The 21,157-nt window shown below is 35.7% G+C and overlaps 4 protein-coding genes across 4 annotated transcripts; all 4 read left to right on the top strand.

Moving 5' to 3' along the window:
• The first annotated feature begins 2,296 nt into the window (after window positions 1-2,296).
• LOC144981243 (rano class II histocompatibility antigen, A beta chain-like) lies at window positions 2,297-5,291 on the top strand. The gene is made up of 4 exons (XM_004069204.5): window positions 2,297-2,500; window positions 3,170-3,460; window positions 4,761-5,030; window positions 5,119-5,291. The coding sequence occupies exons 1-4, from the start codon at window positions 2,452-2,454 to the stop codon at window positions 5,244-5,246; spliced, it is 738 nt and encodes a 245-aa protein (XP_004069252.1). The 5' UTR covers window positions 2,297-2,451; the 3' UTR covers window positions 5,247-5,291.
• A 248-nt stretch (window positions 5,292-5,539) lies between these two features.
• On the top strand, window positions 5,540-8,807 carry LOC101173297 (rano class II histocompatibility antigen, A beta chain). The gene is made up of 4 exons (XM_011475327.4): window positions 5,540-6,413; window positions 7,537-7,827; window positions 8,252-8,521; window positions 8,605-8,807. Exons 1-4 carry the CDS (start codon window positions 6,359-6,361, stop codon window positions 8,721-8,723), a joined length of 735 nt encoding a protein of 244 aa, XP_011473629.1. The 5' UTR covers window positions 5,540-6,358; the 3' UTR covers window positions 8,724-8,807.
• Window positions 8,808-9,156: 349 nt separating this feature from the next.
• LOC101156646 (ciliary microtubule inner protein 1) lies at window positions 9,157-11,532 on the top strand. The gene is made up of 4 exons (XM_004069058.5): window positions 9,157-9,313; window positions 10,628-10,709; window positions 11,143-11,238; window positions 11,309-11,532. Exons 1-4 carry the CDS (start codon window positions 9,255-9,257, stop codon window positions 11,429-11,431), a joined length of 360 nt encoding a protein of 119 aa, XP_004069106.1. The 5' UTR covers window positions 9,157-9,254; the 3' UTR covers window positions 11,432-11,532.
• A 1,996-nt stretch (window positions 11,533-13,528) lies between these two features.
• Window positions 13,529-19,407, top strand: LOC101173541 (charged multivesicular body protein 4b). The gene is made up of 5 exons (XM_023955120.2): window positions 13,529-13,943; window positions 16,972-17,149; window positions 18,044-18,158; window positions 18,404-18,530; window positions 18,623-19,407. Exons 1-5 carry the CDS (start codon window positions 13,760-13,762, stop codon window positions 18,685-18,687), a joined length of 669 nt encoding a protein of 222 aa, XP_023810888.1. The 5' UTR covers window positions 13,529-13,759; the 3' UTR covers window positions 18,688-19,407.
• The last annotated feature ends 1,750 nt before the right edge of the window (window positions 19,408-21,157 follow it).

A 21,157-nucleotide genomic window follows, 5' to 3' on the forward strand; every position in this document is an offset into this window, starting at 1 on the left:
GCGGCAGGTGTTGGTGGAGTGTTTGAAAGGATAATGTAAGTTAAATGGACTTGTGACGTACCGGTGATGGTGTTGCACGGTGCGCTTATGCCATACTCACATCATTAGTGAGATGCACACACTGGCTCCTTACTGATCGTGAGCACATGCTGCACGCACGGGGTGTGCATGGGATACAGAAGCGCCTGTCGGATGCCTGTACGATACCCACACAAACCACACTGTCTAACTTCCTCGTTGCTAACAGTAATGCCACTAGTACAGAGTGCGTACTTACTACTTGAACAGCATCGAGCCCCTTGCGTCTCACTCACTTGTAGGGAGCCTGTGTTTCATCAAAGTTCATCAGAAACACAGCCGTTATTTCTGATTGTGGTCTGGAAGTTAGAAAGTTTAAAATCCATTTGGAAATGGCATCAATAAGTATAAGAGTTTTGTGTTTGTGGATGAGCTTCAGAGAAACTAGAGTTAAAAGCAGAACTGTAGTCTATTAAAGAGTATCCTTGCTTTAGTTGTTCTTTTATCCTAATGTTCATATTCGTAGTTCAGAGTAAAAGAGATTCCTTTCTTGTCTGGAAGCAAGGACACAAGAATCTGTCCTTCAATTCAATCCAATAATAAAGAAGACTTTGAGTCCAGATGCCATGACACAAGTTCACAGTGTCACCTGGTTAAATGAGAGTCTTCGTCAACACAATCCAACACTCACGTTATTGGATTGTGCTCAAAGGTTTTCATCAAAACTCAAGTTGTGGCCCCTGGCCGATGGTCATTAAGACATGTCACAAGGGAGTTTCTTAGCTATGTGCATTAGGACAGACATTTTAAAACCAGTTGGAACAGCACAGTACCTGAATGACAAGTTATATAGGTGAGCTAAAAACGGAGAAAGTTGCTCTGAGCACAGTTTGAGACTTTCTTAACTGTGGTTCTGGACAGAACCATCACAATGTCCTGTTGAGTAATGCTTTCTGTGATCTTAAGAATGATTAAAAAGAAAATGCTTTGCCATAGTTCAGCTGTTGATTTTTAAAATGTGTCTAAGTCTGCTGGTTGTGATTGGGTTCCTTGAAACCAGATTTCCTTAATTTTAGTGTGCAGCGCCACCATGTGGAGCCTTGAAGGATGACCTTGTTCTGCCTCAACATCATTATTATCAGTCCATGTTTTGCGTAAAGGGGAATATATTATCAAGTCTTATTTATTTTTATTTGCTGTTTTTAACATCATGTTAGCAGGCACATGGTGTTATCATTTAGCACTGAAAAATGTTGATCTGGATTCTTGAGGATTTGATGAATGAATGTCCTATTTATACGATTGACTGTGACATCTAGTGGACTAAAGTAGGAAAAACATTATTAATTAGATATTGTTTGACGTTTTGTTGTTACTGTAACTTTTTCAGTAAAAACAATATAATTTTGCCTCACTATATTTTTCCTAAATAGAAACACGTATCACTAAGCACACTTCTTAATAATAAATAATTAGTTTTTGTTAAATAAATGTTTAAAAAATACACTGACATCTATCCTTGTCATAAAGCCATGTTTTACATTCTTTTGTTTTGATATTGTTATTTCTGGTTTTAATTAAGCTAAGCAACATTAAACTAAATTTATTTTTTTTGTCTTACTCTCTCATGTTGATAATTTTTGTATTACCAGTAAAACTGAACAGGTATTTAATGCTTTTACAAAAGATATAAAAACCACAACATATGCATTTTCCTTATTGAATTCTTTTAATCAATAAGATTAAAAAATAAATCTTCCAGGCCAAAAATGAAGTCACGAGAGAATAGAATTGCCAAACCGAATAAAGTTGCAAATTTCTCAAATAATTGAAAACAAAATGAGGCACACTTGAAAATGAGGCACACTTTTTGTACAATTGTTAATTTTTCCATGTTTTAAGCCAGAGAAACTGAATGGGTTATTTGCAAATGGATAAAACATTTATACTTATAGTAGATTCATTTTAAATTTAGATTATATTATTTTAAATTAAATTATTTTGTCTTGAAAAGAAGAAATAAAAAAACGCACCTAAAAAGAAAACATTAATTGAAAACAAAAAGAAAATTAATAAATTTAATTAATTTTCGCTGTAAAAAATTAGTTTAACAATAAAGCTTTCTACTAGAGCAATGCACACAATGACGCACTCGCTCCACAAAATATTTTCATCTGAAGTTATAATAAACGTATAATCATAATAACTATCTATCCGTAGAGGAGGAGAAGAACAATAGACCCTCCTCCTTTCAGTGGACTGCACACACTTCCTCATTCGTGCAGCATTTGAATGATCCTGTAGCTGTGTTCATTTCCTCACAATCAGTTTAAAAAAAAAAGGAAAACAGATCGGTGTTTGTAGGAGGAAGTTCTCAAATTGCAAACTGATCTGTTCACTTCTTCTGCAGGCTGATCTGAGCTGCAGGCCATCATGGACAGATTCTTGCTCTTTCTCGGTTGTTTACTTCCATCTGTGGCAGGTATGTTTTACGTGTGAATGTATTGAACTTCTGTTGAAATACTAAACCGGGTAAACAGTTGTTTTTCTAGAAACTGCCTTGTGAAAGTAAAAGTAGAAGCTCTGGCTTTTTTTTTTTTTTTTGCTGTTACGGCAGTTTGAGAGGATCTTCGTGCTACATTTGATAGTTTGTCTTTCATACAGAAGAGCAATCTCTATTTGTTTTATTTCATTCAAGTCAGAACTTTCTTTAGGTTTCTAATGTTATTTCACCTGATGATCCCCTGCTTGATCAATTCAACTTTAGTACATTAGAGTTCCAACCAGTTGCTGATTTCATTGTTTTTCTTTCTTTGAAATTTTATCATCACTAAATGCAACCAAATTTTAATCTCAGAAACATCTTTGACATCCTGGCATGGTAAAAGTTTTTGGACCAATTATGAGATGTAATAGTTTCCTTCAGCACACCAGAGTACTGTGGGTCACTGATTTAAAACACAGTGCTAACCTAACGAGGAGGTAAGTTAGAGACAGCAAGACTCCAGACTTTGAGGGGAAAAAGAGTCATTTTCAGTTTGGGTCGGAGGCCATTCCTTTTCAGACTAAGTGTAAAGACATGGACCTATATATTATGTAGACATCCATTTATGCATGAATGAATGAAGGTTTCACCTCTTTTCTCTTTCAGATTACTCCAAGGATCAGCATGGATACTTCATGTTCTCTGACTTCTTTTGTTATATACCATCCAGAAACCCAAAGGAGGTGCAGTATTTGATTGACTGGTATTTCAATATGGAGCTTACCATGCAGTACAACAGCTCGGTTGGGGGGTGGACCGGCTTCACTCCAGCTGGATTGATCACAGCAGCTAAATTCAATGCCGACAAATACGATGTGGTTCAGCGAATACTGGAGAGAGAACTTGTGTGTCAGAGAAGTGTTGAGATGGTTTACAACGGAACAGAGGAGGCAAAAGGTAAATAAACAAATGTCTTTGTGACATTTATTTTATCAAAATACATATAATTTTTTGTTTCACTCTTAAGTTTAGTGTCAATTAATTTAGGGTTTTAAAAATATTCACTTTGAAAGATCCATCCAACAAAGAATTTAAATAAATTGAAAGTATGACAAAATGTTACACTTAAGAAAAATGTTTTGCGTGTTGATTAATTAAAAATGATGGCATCCACTTGTCCAGTTAGTATTTCTGTAGGGACAGATCTAAGGAAAACATAGAATGGTGTTCTTGTGTTTCTAACCTGTTCTTGCACCATTTTTCTCATTATGGAAGGCAAGTATAAAATAATTTAAGCTTAAACGAGTGTTTCTTTATTCAAAAAGTGGTGAAAAAAAATGCTGTTATTAAAGCTCTCAGTTGTGACTCAGTAACAAGTATGGGGCGGGCCAAAGTCTCCTTACTCTGCTCCATTCTGATACATAAAGTTGCAGACAGATAGATAAATTAATGTTTTAGTTTTCCACGCCTGAATTGCCATCTGGCTCAGAAATGCACGGCTGAATAGCTCCAATATTGCTCGCTTTTTTTGTTGCACCGCTAATGTTAGCTTGGATTTATGAAGGGCTGTAAGCTAGTGGGAGATAGTGTAAACAAAGGGATGATGGGATATCAGCAGAGGCTTGTTTCCGCAACAACTGTCCCGCCCACAACTCAGAGTCAAGTTTCTGATGAAATCTTACAGCGCAACAAAAAACTGTTTTTGAGAAAACAATCCTCATCACTAAGACATGTTTTCTTAAACTAAACTTGATATTGAAAAACTTCATTGATAATGTAAATTTTCCTCCATGACAGAAAATGTATATACATTTTTTTTAAATAATGGTATTTTTCCTAAATTCAGACTACAGATCGGGGGGGGGGGTGTCCAGGGCCTGGATGCTGATGGTGGTTCAGAGCCAGATCTGGTGGAAACAAGGCGGAGGTGGAGCAGTGAAACTATCCAGAGAGACAATCAGCCATGAATTTTAAAGTAAAAATAGGGTAGTGATCTGCTTGTAGGATAGGGCGCTTCAGCTACTGCTTCAGAATGATGGCATAATGAGTGTGGAAAGGGAATCAACAACCCAAAATTCCAGGAAGTGAGTCAAATGTTTATTGAAAATGTGCCGAAGCTTTAGTGGTACTAACAGTTTGTCCTTTTGCAAAAATCTGTGCTTTCCCTGTAGAAAGGTAAAAAGAGATGTAAAGTGTAAAAGTTTGCATGAAGAAGCCTTCATTATGGGATGCTAACTGACCATCTCTGTTACTTCAGTTGAACCCAATGTAAGTCTGCAGACAGTGGAGGACAATGACTCAACTCTCGAGTGCAGCGCTTTGGATTTCTACCCCAAACACATCAGGCTGACGTGGTTCTCCAATGGACAGGAAGTGACCGAAGGCGTGACCTTTAGTGATGTGCTGCCAAATGGAGATTGGACCTATCAGGCGCACACATACTTGACATTGACACCTGGAAAGCAGGATCATATTAGCTGCATGGTGCAGCACACCAGCCTCAAAGAACCCAAGATTTATAACTGGGGTAATTGAGTCAAAGCCATAAATGCTGCTTCAAAGAAATTCCACAAAATGTTCTCATAACTCAGAAATGTTTCTTTTTGTCTTTTCAGAGCCGTCAATGAACCAAACGGATCGCGATTACATCATTGGTGGAGTCTGTGCTTTGCTTTTGGGAGCGGTGTTTCTGTGTGTGGGACTGATTCACTACAAACAGAAATGGAATACATTTGCCGTTTAAAGTTTCATATTTTATGTTTAATACACTTTCATTAATAAAATTAAAAGTTGCACATTTCTGAATCAATGTAAATATAATCACCCAAACATGAATAAATAATAATAAATAATCATTACATTAATTAAATAAAGATATTGTAAATACTATATTATATAAATGAACAATAGAATAAACAATAACTTCTTCTTTAGGCACGATTGTTAGATCTGTATACAAGCTCCTGCATGTTTTGTCGAAGAAACTGAATTCGACCCCCCCCCCCCCCCCCCACACACACACACACACAGTATCAGCTGAATCTAATGTAGGTCAAAAATATTCCTGTTTAAAAGACTATAAAAAAAACATTATTTCATCAAGATTAAATTTTTTCGCTTGAAGAAAGTAAGAAAAAGAACTGCCTGATAAAATTTATTAGGAAATTCAATGGAGAAAATCTGTATTGATTGATTCATTAATACTTAAAGAAAGATTGTTGAGCTATGAATAGGTGATCCATGTGGTAGTTATGGTTGAACTCTACAAAGGACATTACTTAACTCATTTTACCAGATTAAAAGAATTCTTACAAGTTTATTATTATTATTATTATTGAGTATTTATTTCTCTTTTAGAGATCCAGTAATTAAAGTTTTCTAATGGACTAAAATGCACACAATGACGCAATTATTTCTATAAATACTTTCATTTACAGCAACAAAATTAATTTATAACCGTTGGATTAACTAAAATGAGATATTTCTAGTTCATTTCATGCTATTCGATAGTTTTGGGGGTTGTTAACCTGACTAACTAAATCAAACTCTTCCCCTAATCATGTGACAGCCATGGCAGCTAAAATAATAATAGAAAGATTCAAGTTGCTTCAGGAACTTGAATCATAAGAAACAATGAGAAAAAAGAAGAAGAAAGCCTCCTCCTTTCAACGGACTGCACAAACTTCCTCATTCCTGCAGCATTTGCATGATCCCGAAGCTGATGAGTATGAGTATTTTGCATTTCTTATAAAAACGTGTAACAGTTTATAAAATAAGATATCAGTGTTTGAAGCAGAGAGGAAGGCTTCATATTTCACTCTGTGCACATCTGGTTGATCTGAGCTCCAGTCCAACATGGACAGATTCAGATTTTTGCTCTTTCTCTGTTGTTTACTTCCATCTGTGGCAGGTACGTTTTTCTTGTGAATGTATTGTACTTTTGTTCAAACACTAAACAAATAAACGCTTGTTTTGTTAAATTTATTTTGTTAAACTGAAAGTAACAGAAGAAGCTTGGGTTTTTTGCTGTTACGGCAGTTTGAGTCGATCTTCATGCTACATTTGACAGATGTTTTTCTTTCACATGAGAGCATCCCCTTTTTTAAATTTAATTCAAGTCATTTCTTTCTTTGCATAGCTATAATCGTAGATAATTCTTTGATAACTAAGACTGTTTCACCCTTTTTCTCCTGTTTGCTCAGTTAAATTTGTGCATTTAGTTGCTATTTTCTATTTTTTTCCAGACAAATTTTATTGTGACCAAATGCAACCCAATCCCAATTTACAAAATATATTTAATATTTTGATACACAATCTAAATTGTTTTTGTCATGTGTCAACATTTGTGAAGGGATTCTGTAAAAAGTTGTAATGATGTCACTTCATGACCCACTGATTTACCTTTTAGAAAAGTAGTTTGGCTGAAATCTGAACAAGCTCATATGAAACAGTCTGTTGCTGCTGTGATTCAATTCTGTTCTTTAATAATTTATTTTATTTTAAATTCTTTTTTTTTAACAGAAATGATAAATGTTTGTGTTTGCTAAATTATAAGAATGCCTATTAAATTAATGTTCAGGGTGAATTCTTTCCTCGTTAAAAACCACAAGGTACACCACCAACATAGAAAAAAAACTGTCATCTATGTTAACAATTTACAGTCATTCTTATCAAAGTGTTTTGAATAATAATGAAATACACCCAAAGAAAAAGTATTTTGTGATCACCTACACAGTGTGAAACCTGGGCCTGTTCAGGTGAACACAAAAGTGATTTCTTGGCAATGGGAAAGGATTTTTGGACCAATTAAGTGACATTTACTGCGGGACACTGGTTAAAAAACACAGTGCTAACCAAATGAGGAAGCAAGAGACAGCAAGACAAAAAAAAAAAAAACAAAGGTCATGAGTTTCAGTTCTGGTCACTGGGAGGCCATTCTTCTTCAGACTAAGTGTAAAGACATGGACCTATATATTATGTAGACATCCATTTCTGCATGAATGAATGAAGGTTTCACCTCTTTTCTCTTTCAGATTACTCCAAGGATCAGCATGGATACTTCATGTTTTCTGACTTCTTGTGTTATTTACCATCCAGAAACCCAAAGGAGGTGCAGTATTTGATTGACTGGTATTTCAATATGGAGCTTACCATGCAGTACAACAGCTCGGTTGGGGGGTGGACCGGCTTCACTCCAGCTGGATTGATCACAGCAGCTAAATTCAATGCCGACAAACACGATGTGGTTCAGCGAATACTGGAGAGAGAACTTGTGTGTCAGAGAAGTGTTGAGATTATTTATGAAACGACAGAGACGGCAAAAGGTAAATATGCAAACTTTTTAATTCATATTTTTTCTGAACTATAATTTTATCATATTGAATTATTTGGTTATGTGTCAGGCATTAACAACTAATCCAAGGGGTAAAATAGAGCCCAACCAGTTTATAAGGTTGATCAAATGAAGATGGTAAAATTTCTGAAAATATACATAAAAACAAATTTTCAGCACATTTTGTGGTTGCTGAAATATTTTGAAAATATTGAAATATATTTTTGTAGCAGTCGAATTCATGATGTGTACTTTCATAGTTTGCATTTTTAACAAGAGTCCTTTTGCAACCAAAATAGAGGCTTTTGCTGTGAAGGTTTTTAATTATATGTATTGCATCTAAAAATAAAAAGGTGTAAAGTTGTAAAAGTTTGCATAAAGTAACTGAAATTGAGCGACAAAAACTGTTATTTCAGTTGAACCCAATGTAAGTCTGCAGACAGTGGAGGACAATGACTCAACTCTCGAGTGCAGCGCTTTGGATTTCTACCCCAAACACATCAGGCTGACGTGGTTCTCCAATGGACAGGAAGTGACCGAAGGCGTGACCTTTAGTGATGTGCTGCCAAATGGAGATTGGACCTATCAGGCTCACACATACCTGACATTGACACCTGGAAAGCAGGATCACATTAGCTGCATGGTGCAGCACACCAGCCTCAAAGAACCCAAGATTTATAACTGGGGTAATTGAGTCAAAGCCATAAATGCTGCTTCAAAAAAATATATTTAAAAAATATATAAAATATGTTTGTTTTTGTCATTTCAGAGTCTTCAAAAAACCACACTGAGAACTACATCATTGGTGGAGTCTGTGCTTTGCTATTAGGAGCAGTTTTTCTGTGTGGAGGACTGATCCACTACAAACTGAGAAGGAGATCATTTTAATGTTGAATATTATAAAAATATTGAATATTTTAAAATAAAGAATATTTTAATGATTAAATATGCTTAACTTTCAGTATATATATATATATATATATATATATATATATATATATATATATATATATATATATATATATATATATATATATATATATATCATATGTTTTTTTCTTTTTTGAAATTATAAAAGTTATCACCAAGAGACAACGTTAAAAGAGGAGTGTAAATAATAATAATAATATATTACCGTAATCACAACAGTTCCTCCATCACAGCCTATTTTTTGTATGAGCACTAACTGTATGAAAAAAAGGTTTTTGGGCCACACAAAGATTAGCTTTTAGATGATAAAAATTAACAATTGAAGGTAGGCCTTAACATTTTCAAGCCACTATCACAATGCTAACACACACTGGTCACAGAACAGATGAGTCAGGAAACCCGGTCTCCATGGAGACAGTAAACAGCAGGCAGGGACACAGTTGAAACATTAGCCCCAGACTGCCAAGGAAACTAACTCTTCCTGGACAGATGGCGAATTCCCAGCAAACATCTAATCCCGTCAACTTTGTGCATCAGGATGAAATCTGGTAAAGAAACAAACTGACTTGTGTTAAATGTTTGTTTTATTCTGCCTTTTATACGATATGCTTTACCATAGATGAGCATTTTTAGATGACTAAGGAAAACATTCGTAACTTGTAAAATTTCAAATTTATAATTTTGTTACTTCTGTTAATATTCTTTTTAATGCCTGACTGAATTAGAAATGCTGTTAAAATGTACTTTGGGTGGGTGAATATAACTGAAGATGATCATAAAAGTTCAAAAATAGAATAAAAACACTTTGAAAATGGTAACGAAAGTTAAAATGCAATGTCTACTCTAACCTAAAATTGCATAATTTTAAATTTGTGACTATCGTGAATTTGTCCCCTGCATTGTTTTACTATCAGTTGACCTTTTTATCCAGATGCTGTGAGGCAGACACAGGCAGTTTCTTCATTCTACATTCAGTTTTTTCTTAATTTGCTATTTAATTAGACACTTTTTGTGCTCAAACCAGTCCAGTCACAGCTCAACCACTGTTGTCCACTCTCTGTGGTTGAAGCTTGTGCACGTTTTTTGTCATCTAAATGACTAAGTTCACTATTTTCCACAGGATCTATGTCTACACACATGGTGTGAAGTTGTACTTTGAAGCTAAAAGGCAGAAGTTAAAGATTCATGCAACAAAATGGGAGGTGTTCGTTTAACTAGAAATTTTAGAAATGGCTCTGGAAAATTGTTCAACAGTGGTGGATGCTTTTTGGTAGAGTGATCTTTTTAAATTTGTTTTTGTTGATTTATTTATTTATTTATTTATTTATTATTACCTTGTTTTGGATTGAACTTCTCCCAGACAAATTGCCGCTGTGACTGTGTGGCGTTTAGTTTGATCTGCTAAAGTGGGAAATGAACAAACTCGAAAAGACGGCATAAAACATTTTTGGCATTCCTTACTCATTCAAGCAGAGTCAGACTTTAGGTGTGGTTCAACGGCATACTTGGGTGACTTTCTAGAAATCAATTTTGAAACCACTGTCTGCAGCTGTGGAGTCTTCAGACTGTTATGGAGCCCTGTCTTTGGACACATGGAGAGCAGGCTGTGTTTAAAAAAATAAAAAATGTTTGTATTGGTGAGGTTGAGAGCAAATGATGAAATTCTTCTTTTGTGTACCAAAAGGCAGACAAATGTATAAAATATCCGAAAACCCTAATTGTTTTTGAGATTGAGAAACCAGCTAAAATGCAAAACAACTTGCAGGATGTGATCGAGGTGAACGCCTGTTTCACTTCTTCTAGATTTAATGAAAAGTGGTGACTAAAGTGAAAGCATAGCATGTTTTTACGTTTCTGTGTAGGAAAGCACATCTAAAAACTGAGAAGGATTCAGCAGATCTTTGGCCCCACAAGTGGGGCTTCCTGGCTGACGTCTACAAGGAGGTAAACTCAAGATGTTTTACTGCTTTTTTGTGTTGACCCCCCTGGTTTGCTTGCCATTGATTTGTTTCCAAATGCACACAATCTTTGAGTGTTATCCACTTCCTTAATTTCATCCATTTTCATTTTCTTAACCCCCTAAATTATACTGTTTTGGGGGTCACAGGGTTTGCTGGAGCCTCTCCAGCTACTGAAGGGCGAGGGGTTAAGTACACTCACTTCACCAGTCCATCACAGGGTGCCTATTCAGCCATAAAATATATATTTGATGCTTGCTTTACTGATTTTTTTTGTAAGAAAAGTGCTAGCACGCACATCTAGGTAGAAGACAGCTAAATGACTGAGGATAACAGGTTTTCTTTGATCATAGATCATTTGTTGTTCATCGAAGGTTTTGTCTCTTTGTATACATGAAACATTATTGTTTGTATTCTAGTATGAGGAGGAGAACGCAAAGCTGATGGAAAGCATTAAAGGGGGGCCTCTTCAGCAAAGCACTAGGTCTCAAACCCCTCCAGGAAAGAACACACACGTATGAAGCTTTTAATGACAAATTATTATCTATTTAGAAACCTTTTACTCAGTGGGATTCTTCTCTGCAGGTTAACCCTTCCCCTCCTATTCCTAAGACAAGTCAGGGTTTCGTTGGTTGGCGTTCTGGTCACGCACATCTTCAGCTGGAGAAGTACAACATGGTGAACCACAGGAGACGCCGCCTTCATTAAGGAAATTGCAGCTAAATGGGGCCGACTACAACAAATGTCTTCACTTGTTACCAGATCTGTGCCTAGAGTAAATTAAAATATACATTGGTAAAGAAAAAAAAGTGTTGCTCATTTTCAATTAAAACAAAGGTGTTTGGTCACATGACACATTCTACAACAGTGCCCACATGGATAAGATGGAAAAAAATTGATATTTTTGAATGACAGTTTTGTTTTGATATTTCTTAATTGTTGTTAAAGTTAAAAGTAAATCTTTCAATAGGTTTCATATTTGCCTTGGATAAAAATTTGATTTTATTGATTTATTTCAAGCATTGTAGTCAAAGCAATAAAGAATTTACACATATTTATCAAACTCATTACAGAAATGATAAAATGCATAGATTAAAAATACAGAAAATAAAACAAAAATTTCACTTAAATAACATTTGCTTAATTAAATACAGTGATCATTAACTGAAGTATAAGTAGAGCTTGATTTATTGCTTGAAAAGGAGTGGGAAGAAGCAAGTTTATATAATCCCACCCCTAAAATGACAGCTAAATTAGTTCTAAGTTACTTGCAATTTATAAGATTCTTATACTATTTCAACTTGGATTTTTTTCCCCTTTTCATTTAAAATTAGGTTAAAAAAAAAAGTAAAAATAAATCAAACACTTTTTTGTAAAACCATTTTGTTTAATAAAATTCACTATTGAAAATAGAATTTGCACCCCTCTCCACAAAAATTAATCCCATGTTCCAGTTTCTTTATTGGTCCACCAGGTATATTAAATTTTGCTTAAAGGCATACAGACATCTTACACAAACATTTCTAAAAGAATAGACATGTTCTGATATGGCCTTCATGATAGACCAGGCTTTCTAAATCACACTCCCACTGGACTCTGGAGCAGTAGAGGCGTGTTTTTTAACCCTTGTGCTATCTTAGATGACCCCACCCTTACAGTGACGTGTTCTCTCTACCATGACAAAGGTGGATAAAGGTGGAAAGATTTCATGTAATCCATGGACACCAGTGAAGATCACAAATCATTGAAGAAAAAAGGTTCAGAGCACTGTCTAGTGGGTCTAGATGACCCAACTCCCAATGGTAAAGTGCCTAGGATAGCACAAGGGTTAAAACTCCCACTCATCAATCAGTGGTCTTTTATTTGTGATTATGCTGTTTTTAGCCAAAGAAAAAAACCTATGTTGTTTTCTAGGACATATTATCTGCACAGTGACAGTTATCCATTGCGGTGTAAGCCTCCCCACACTTCCCATCATCCCTTTGTTTACACGTTCTCCCATTAGTTTACATCCCCTTACAACCCTGACCTAACATTACCGGAAAAAAAAAGGGTGAGCAATATCGAAGCTGTCCAGCCATACAGTTCTGATCCAGATGCCAGCTCAGACGAGGAGAATGAAGATGTACACGGATCTAGACGTCTGCAAGTGCATACGTCAGAATGGAGAGGAGCAGGGGGTTTGTGGCCCACCAATTGTGGCACCATTGCTACAAGCTTTTTCCAAATGCATTTTTTCATTAATACTCTTGATTTACAACAATTTGAATAAAGAAATACTCAGAAAGAAAATTTTAAGCTAAAATTTCTTTGTGTGTGTCCTCCATCATGAGAAAAAATGCCACAAGAACATGTTAAAAACACCATTTTCATTGGAGTGGATCTTCAATAAATCAGAGAATTGATATTTTAAATGTTTTTATGAATAGAAACAATGTCAAGACATTTATACAGCTTTTTTAATTTTTTTTAAATATTATTTGATTAAATATATAGTTTGACCACTGACAGAAATAAAGAAAACGTAAGAATTTCATTAGAACATTTGCATTTGTGGATGTAAAATTTAGCAAGTAAGATGAAAACCTTTAATAAAAATTGAAATAGAAATAAATAAATCGATATTAATATTCTTATGCTGGTGGAACCCAAACAATACATGTAAAGAAAAGATGAGAGCACATTTGTGACAAAAGAAATCACAGAAAATATGCCCTAAAGATTGAGAAAAGGGGCAATGCCAAAATAGAAGAGTATTTTTTTTTAAACTTGAAATTGGTGGGGGGAATCTCCCATGACGGCACGCTGCTACGTATGAGTCACGTTTTTGTCTGACGTAATGACATCACGCGGCCTGTCGAGAAAGCGGAAGAAGAGACAAAAACACCAGCGGTGCCGACAAACAGCACTCTCTGGGTTCGACCGCGATTAACTGCCAGAAAAAAACACCCGGGCGTTTAATACTAAACCTTAAACAAAGTGCCAAAAGTTTGTATAGATTTGAAAGAAAACTAGCTGTTGTTTAAACTGAGCAAAATGTCGTTGTTTGGTAAAATATTCGGTGGCGGCAGTAAGGGTGGCAAAGCGGCGACTCCCCAGGAGGCTATCCAGAAGCTCAGGGAAACCGAGGAGATGTTGGCGAAAAAACAGGATTTCTTGGAGAAGAAAATTGAACAGGAACTCATAACGGCGAAGAAGAACGGCACCAAAAACAAACGAGGTAGACTTTTTGTAACTTTGGGGGTTGGCTGGATCGACAAAGTCACTCTATAGTTTGCTAGCCGCAGGCCAACTGGAGCAGCAGGTACTAGTGTCAGTTGGCTGTTGACAGGCTGCTCTCCTGAATAGACGTCTGTGTCTTCACGCAAACATCCATGCAGTCATGAGACTCCATTTTTAAAGGTCCAGTTGAAGAGTTGGGACGTAAAAAAGGAAGCTCAGGACGTGAATGAGAAGCTCAACATAAAATTAACATGAAATTCCGAGTTGTTAGTGTTTTTAATCTTAATCTGTTGAGTTTCTCTTTGTAAAACGTTTATTCGTGAGAAAAATCACACATTTTGTAGTAAAAGATTACTACAATAATGCTCACAGACTATTATTTTTTAAATCAAGAGATGCTTCAACAAAACTTAAATTTTTAAGAAAAACTCTTAATCTGGCTTTAGTTGAAAATGTTTTGCCCTTTGAGTGTTCACTTGAATTTGCAATTGCATGTATTTAATTTATATCTCCAGTTTAACACCAGTTATAAGGAAGGCTGTGTAAACACTGGTATCATGTTATATAGTTATTAAAACGCGGCTTGAGATGTGTCACATCTGTGTTTGCAGTCACAGTACTTATGGTTGTGCTCCATTGGAGAAGGCGTTCATCACGTCATACTGTGACTTTTGATGGTACAGCCCATCAAACCTGATTTACTGCTTAGTCTGCCGTCTTATTGTGCCCTTTGCTTCTGTTCAGATATGGAAAATGTGAGAGAATGCAGAGCAGAGCAAACACACCAACTTCACTGTGATAATGACACCAAAGTCACTCATGCTGCATCGATTGATGCTTCTGCTCACATCCTCAGCAGACTGTAAATGCAGTTTTAACAACAAATTGTCAAAAGGATTCTAATTTGACAATAAACGATGTATTTCTTTGCGAGGTTGTGGAAAAAAAATCGGCCTTTGGTAACTTAATTGTCACTTGTTAATTGTTATTTTTTCACTTCATGATCTAGGACTGTTTACTGTGAATTAGATGAAACAATTCATGAATCAAATTCTCTTTTTCTTCTAGAGAAACAGATTATATAAAAATTAAAAAGTTATACGGCACATTTCCGTCCTTTTATGGACTTCATCAACATTGCGTCCTCGTTTTTCTGAAGAGTCGGCAAACATGGCGTGTGGATTTCATTTTATTTAAAATTTTAATTTAAAACACTGTTTAGTTATAAAGTGGTAAACAGCAAATTATGTATAAAATATTTAGCGAAGATGAAATATTTGATTTTCTTTTTAAAAAAAATGTAGACAAAGGGGAAAAAATGAAAAAGAAGAGTGTAACCCAACCAATTGTTATTAAAAATTATGCCAATAATAGCACACAATAAATTAGTTATAGTAAAATCCATTAGAAAATGAAAATAATGTAAACAATCCTTTCAGTGCATAAAACCAGCATTAGAATACTAATATTTTTAAAAGCTAAAGTAATCTACCAATATTTTAATCAGTAATAATAAAATCAGGCTCTTAATTGTAGTAACAAAAACAGGAAAGTATGATGTCACTTCCAGCTGAGAGCTCCACAGCAACCTGCCAGGACAACAGCCCTGTTTGTTATCATCGGGGGCTCTGATTGAATTCTGGTCAAATGTGCTCCTCTGTGTTCTGTAATACCCAGATAAACTGTCTCCAGTTTGGGAAAAGGAAATGTTTTTTATGATGTTGAAATGGTGGGTTTTTGTGGCAAAAATAATCATTTCAAGAGAGGTCAGAAGTTTGTTACCTGGAAAGAAAAGGAAAAACGATGTGTGTGTGTGTGTGTGTGTGTGCGTGGTGTGTGTGTGTGTGTGTGCGTGGTGTGCAGCTCTTATATACTGATTGTGATGTGACTTAACTGGTTGGCAAAGTCAGACTAGGTCTGGGTGCTTTATCTGATCAAACTGGAGCAGTTGGACCAGAACCCTCTTGTTTGTGCGTTTTATCAGATGTTTTTGAACAGGAAGCTTATTGAACAGAAAAGCAGTCCTGTAGACTTGTTCAGTCCCTGTTGAAAGGGTCTCAGGTCAAAGCAGAGCTAGAACTTCAAACTGTGCAACAAGACTTCTTTTCAACAAAAAAGAACGCGCAAATAAATATTTTCTTACAATATTATTTATTTTAAAGATCATTTACATTTAAGTTCCCTTAATTATTATCAGAGGTAGATAGTAATGAGTGTAATTTAGTGAAGTAACTATTTGAAAATAGGTGCTCCTTAAAGTTATTGTACTGCTCTACTATTTTTACTTTTGCTTAAGTCGATTTTTGAAAGAAAACTAGGTTATAAAGCTGCACTTTACCTAAATGTTTTTATTTTTTTAATTATGTATTGCGGAGCCTTTCTTTTTGTAGAAGACTGTAAATATAAAATTTCTTTAGTAATTATTTGTAAATACAAGGGTCTTTTTTGACATATTCTTGAAAAACAAAATTCAGATGTCATATTCATAGCCATTACTCTGTACTTTAGTAGTCCTTTTACCCGTTTCACTTTCACTTGAGTCATAATTAGATGAGTGTTTTGTCTCTGAATCCAGGGTTGCTGCAGAACAACCATCCCAGTTTTGAACTGTTCTGAAAACAGAGCCAGGGTTTTGTCTGCTTTCAGAGACTTTGCTCTGGCAGGATTCAATCTAATACAGCGTCTCTGCTTTCTAACAACACCCTCTGCATGTGCCTGGAGTATCCTGCAGCCCTTACTGTGCGGCTTCTGTGCAGCTGAATATTTGGATGGCAAAATGTTAATAGAAAGGGAGATTTTACTAAAGAAACACAAATGCATAAACATACTTGGTCTATGTTTCTTTTCAAATGAATGTGACACAAATTAATAAATGGTTAATTGTTACTTTAATCCAATTGGTTGACTTTGACCTTATTTTTTGTCAATATTTTCAAAACCACAATTGAATTTCTGTGACTTGAGATTTCAATAACTTAAGTTAACTTAAGCTGTTGAATTGACCGCTGTGTCCTCTGTCCATCCAGCGGCTCTCCAGGCCCTGAAGAGAAAAAAGCGGTACGAGAAGCAGCTGGCTCAGATTGACGGGACCTTGTCCACCATCGAGTTCCAGAGAGAGGCTTTGGAGAACGCCAACACTAACACAGAAGTGCTCAAAAATATGGGCTTTGCTGCTAAAGCCATGAAGGCCGCGCACGAAAACATGTAAGTTGTTGCTTAGTGGGAGGTCTTCGTTAGGTCACAACCTTTGCTCTGCTGTAATCTTAAGAACTTCAGGACATCTCTTTGGCTTTTGAATAATTGTTATAACTTTGCTTTATTTGTATTTATTTATTTTGTCGGTTTTTTTATTTTACTTGCTTCTTAGCTTTTTTGTCGGTTCTTTTTCTTATGCTCCCATTGGGAGCCTTTAGTTTCACTTTGCTCATGGTTTGATCACTTTTGTTTGTTAAAAACAACCAACTTGTTCTGTTAATGCTGACTAACACATTTTAGATGGTATCAAATGATAAAACCCATTTTTACCAAATGACAACTCTTAAAAAAAAAAGAAAACTATTTCCCTTTATATTTATGACTAAATCATTACCACTTATACTGCTAGTTTTATCAATTCTCATGTGGTTTATTAATTAAAAAAATACTATTTCTTTATTACTATTTATTATTTCTGGCATCTCTTCATAGATGATAAATTTAGTTACTATGGTTTGTAGTTATAGTTTATAGTTATTAATGTGGTCTCCTCCGTAAATGTCAATTGACTGACCTAAATGATAAAACCTATTAACACTTTACCTTAATTTTGACACTATTATCCTTTCATAGTTTTATTAACTACATTTTTTTGTGATTTTATTTATGTATTCATATATTTTTAAAATATTACTTGATTAAACCAAAACTACAACGGTATAAAACCTTGTCATTAGTAAAGCCCTTCTAACAAAGCATACTTTTACTGTCGTTCTGTTATTCGAATGCCAGGAACTTTATTGTAAGTCGTGCACCAGAAAAGCCGACCGGTACTACTGAAACTTGTCTCCAATGTTGTTGGTTGCATTTGTTTGAGCGTCTTTTGTTGTCGTCATCTGACAGGGACATAGATAAAGTAGACGATCTCATGGCAGAGATCACAGAACAGCAGGAAGTGGCCCAGGAGATCTCAGACGTCATCTCCAGACCAGTGGGATTCGGCGAAGATTACGACGAGGTGAGAACTGAGGATAAACCGCAGGAAGTGAAATGAGATGTTCAGACCTCAAAGCAAATTGAAATGCCTCTCTGTGTTTCACTTTTGAATATGTTAAGACCTGAAACTTGTTCGTTTATTGTTATTCTATTTTAAGAGACAAGTTGGAGAAGTTTCCCTTTGTCCAGTGTTTAAGCCAGGATTTGTTCAGAGCATAAATGTTGTGTCGTCTCAGTTCACTTTGAGCAAACCTGCTGTTTTTGCAGGATGAGCTGTTGGCTGAGCTGGAGGATCTGGAACAGGAGGAGCTGGACAAAAACCTATTGGAAATCAAAGGAACGGCAGATGTTCCTCTGCCCAGCGTACCATCCACTTCTCTTCCATCCAAACCAGGTATGAGACATCATCTCTAAAACGCCTCATTGAGGAAAACTTTCATAATTTACTTGATGTGAAAATAAACATACTTTTTTTTTTTCTTTTAGCCAAAAAGAAGCAAGAAGAAGACGAGGATGACATGGCAGACCTGGAGGCCTGGGCAACTAACTGAGCTCGCTCTCGCTGTGGGCCGGCAGCCCGCCCTCTTCTGCCAATATTTAGCTGTCATGCTGCTTTCAGACACAGGGAGGAGAGCAGGAGGGGGGTGGGGGGCACGGTCCTGCTGAACTGCTGCTCTGTCTTAAAGCATACATCCAAAATACAATCCATACCAAACACCTCTCGTTGTGCACGTTTGCTGATTAGAACGAGGTGAACCCAGGCTTTAGATCTCAAATTGATTTTCCTGACAGAATCTCTTTGCTTTGGCTCTCCACTACCAGTACTTTTTTCTGCCTTTTTTTCCAAGCAAAGAGTAGAATATGGCAGGTTTTTTTTTTTTTATCGGCCTGTGGTTAGTTTACAAAAAAAGAGAAATGAGCACTTAGATGCATACCTCCAGGGATGGGGTGCACAGAGGAGCAGGACAAGGCGAGGAATCAAAGCCTCATGCATTCTCTATCTCAACACAAAAATGGACTATCTGCAGAGAAACAACAACATAGGACTTTGTTACTGAAATGTTACAGATTACAGAACAAGGATGTTCTGGGGTCTTGATTTGCTGTAAGAAGGACAAATCTTGTAACAGAAGGACACGGGGTTCTCTCTACTTTTTCACTTTCATCTTATCACTCCATCTTTCGGATAAATCTCTGGATGTACTTAGTTAATTTTCCAATGCAAGTTTTGGGTGTGAAATTTCTATAATAAAATAAAATATGTTCCTACATGATTGTGTAAAGGATTTTTCTGTTTAATTACCGTAAGAGATGTGGTTTTTCTGCTGACAGTCACGTTAGGAACAGGTTCAAACATGACATATTATGCAGAGTTTCTAAAAAAAAAAAAAACATGTTGAAGCAAAAAAAAAAACATGTAGAAGCAGCTTTTATCCTCGGTCTGTTCTCAGTATTAAAATGACTATCCTAAAATGATCATGAGATGAATCTGTTGGGCTTTGTTAGTTTAAATCCTCCCCACCAGCTTACCCTGGTTGTTGTTTGGCCCGATTGTCTCCTGATTTGTTAGAGCAACAATCTGTGTGTAGATAATTGTTAGTGGGAGACAAAGTACACTGCGGCATTACTTGAAGTAAAGTATGGAACTCCAGGTTAAATATTACTAAATGAGTGAAAAGTTTGAATGTGGGATAAGCTCCTTAGCTAATCTAAAATACAAAATGTTTTCAGAGTTTGATCTACAGATTTTCTTTCTCAAAAAGTTCTGAAACAAAACTAAAAAACAAGCGATAACACACACAAACCAGAAACTTGCACAAATATGGATTCCGTCAAATATGCATTTGAAGACGATAAATAATGAAAACAAAGAAAAATGTTAGCAAAGAGTGTGTTTGAGAAGAGCGATGGAATCGCATAAAGTTCATTTAGTCTTTTTTATTACCTCTTTATATTATTCGCAATTTTCAGTCATAATCTTTGGATTTTATCTCAACCCAAATATATTTCCTCTAGCTTGTATTCATATGAATTTTATTTTTTTTCAAAATTCAATTTGTTCCACAGTTTTACTTCAATACAAGAGAGAGTATATCTTTTTTGGGTAAATCTCATATTTCAGATTTTTTAGAATGATTTGAAATCATTACATTGATCTCCGTAGCAAAACATCCACTGTAAATTCTCTGGTAAAATTGTGTTTTTTGCTTTAAACTTGTGTAACGCAGATTACATTTAAACAACATAAAACTTTAGTACTGTAAATATCAAAAAAGTGCATTAGTCTGATCCCAAAGTAAAGTATTTCCTAAAAACCTTAAAACAGTAACTTACATGGTCAAAATTAACAACCAGTACAGAATAAGCAGCAGAAGCATTGCAAGTATCTTGACCCCGTTCAGAGCAGATAGCTGAGATCAAAGAGACTGTAAACCTCTGTGGTGACAATTTACTAGCAGCATTCTCCTAAATTAGCTCTGTGGCGTAGAGTTACTACTACTAGGGGGAGGTTAAACTCCTACTATGAAGCTGGGTAAAAAATAAAAATGATCTTTATCTATTTCCACACGACAGACTGTAAAGCAATTTGGGCCTTCAAGGAAGGTAGAAAAACGCTAGACAAGTATACTCCACTTACCATTTACAGCTGTAGATAGAGAAACCTACTTCATGTTTTTATTGTTTCCACATAGATGCATTCAGGTACTTCCAGCACTTGTAGGTGGTGCAAATGTTTACATGCACTTCTGCTAATTAGGACCAATTAGGAAATTGTTAGATAGGATATTGCAAAAAAAAAAAAGAGAAAAAATCACAAAAAAGTCTGGATACTATATCACAGAGATGAAACATGTGCTAGTTTTGAAGCAGAACTGCCAAAAGTAAACACTGAACAGGAAGGAATTAAAGCACAAAAAGTCAAGTCAAATAGTTACGTGTGTTGGCCTTTTAGTTCCTGCTTGAAACATGCCTAAAAGTGTATGAGGTTAAGTTCACCAAATAACTCCTAGATGGTTTGCT

Source organism: Oryzias latipes, chromosome 5 (assembly GCF_053564925.1).
Source record: "Oryzias latipes strain Hd-rR chromosome 5, Olatipes_Hd-rR_3.1".
NCBI lineage: Eukaryota > Metazoa > Chordata > Actinopteri > Beloniformes > Adrianichthyidae > Oryzias > Oryzias latipes.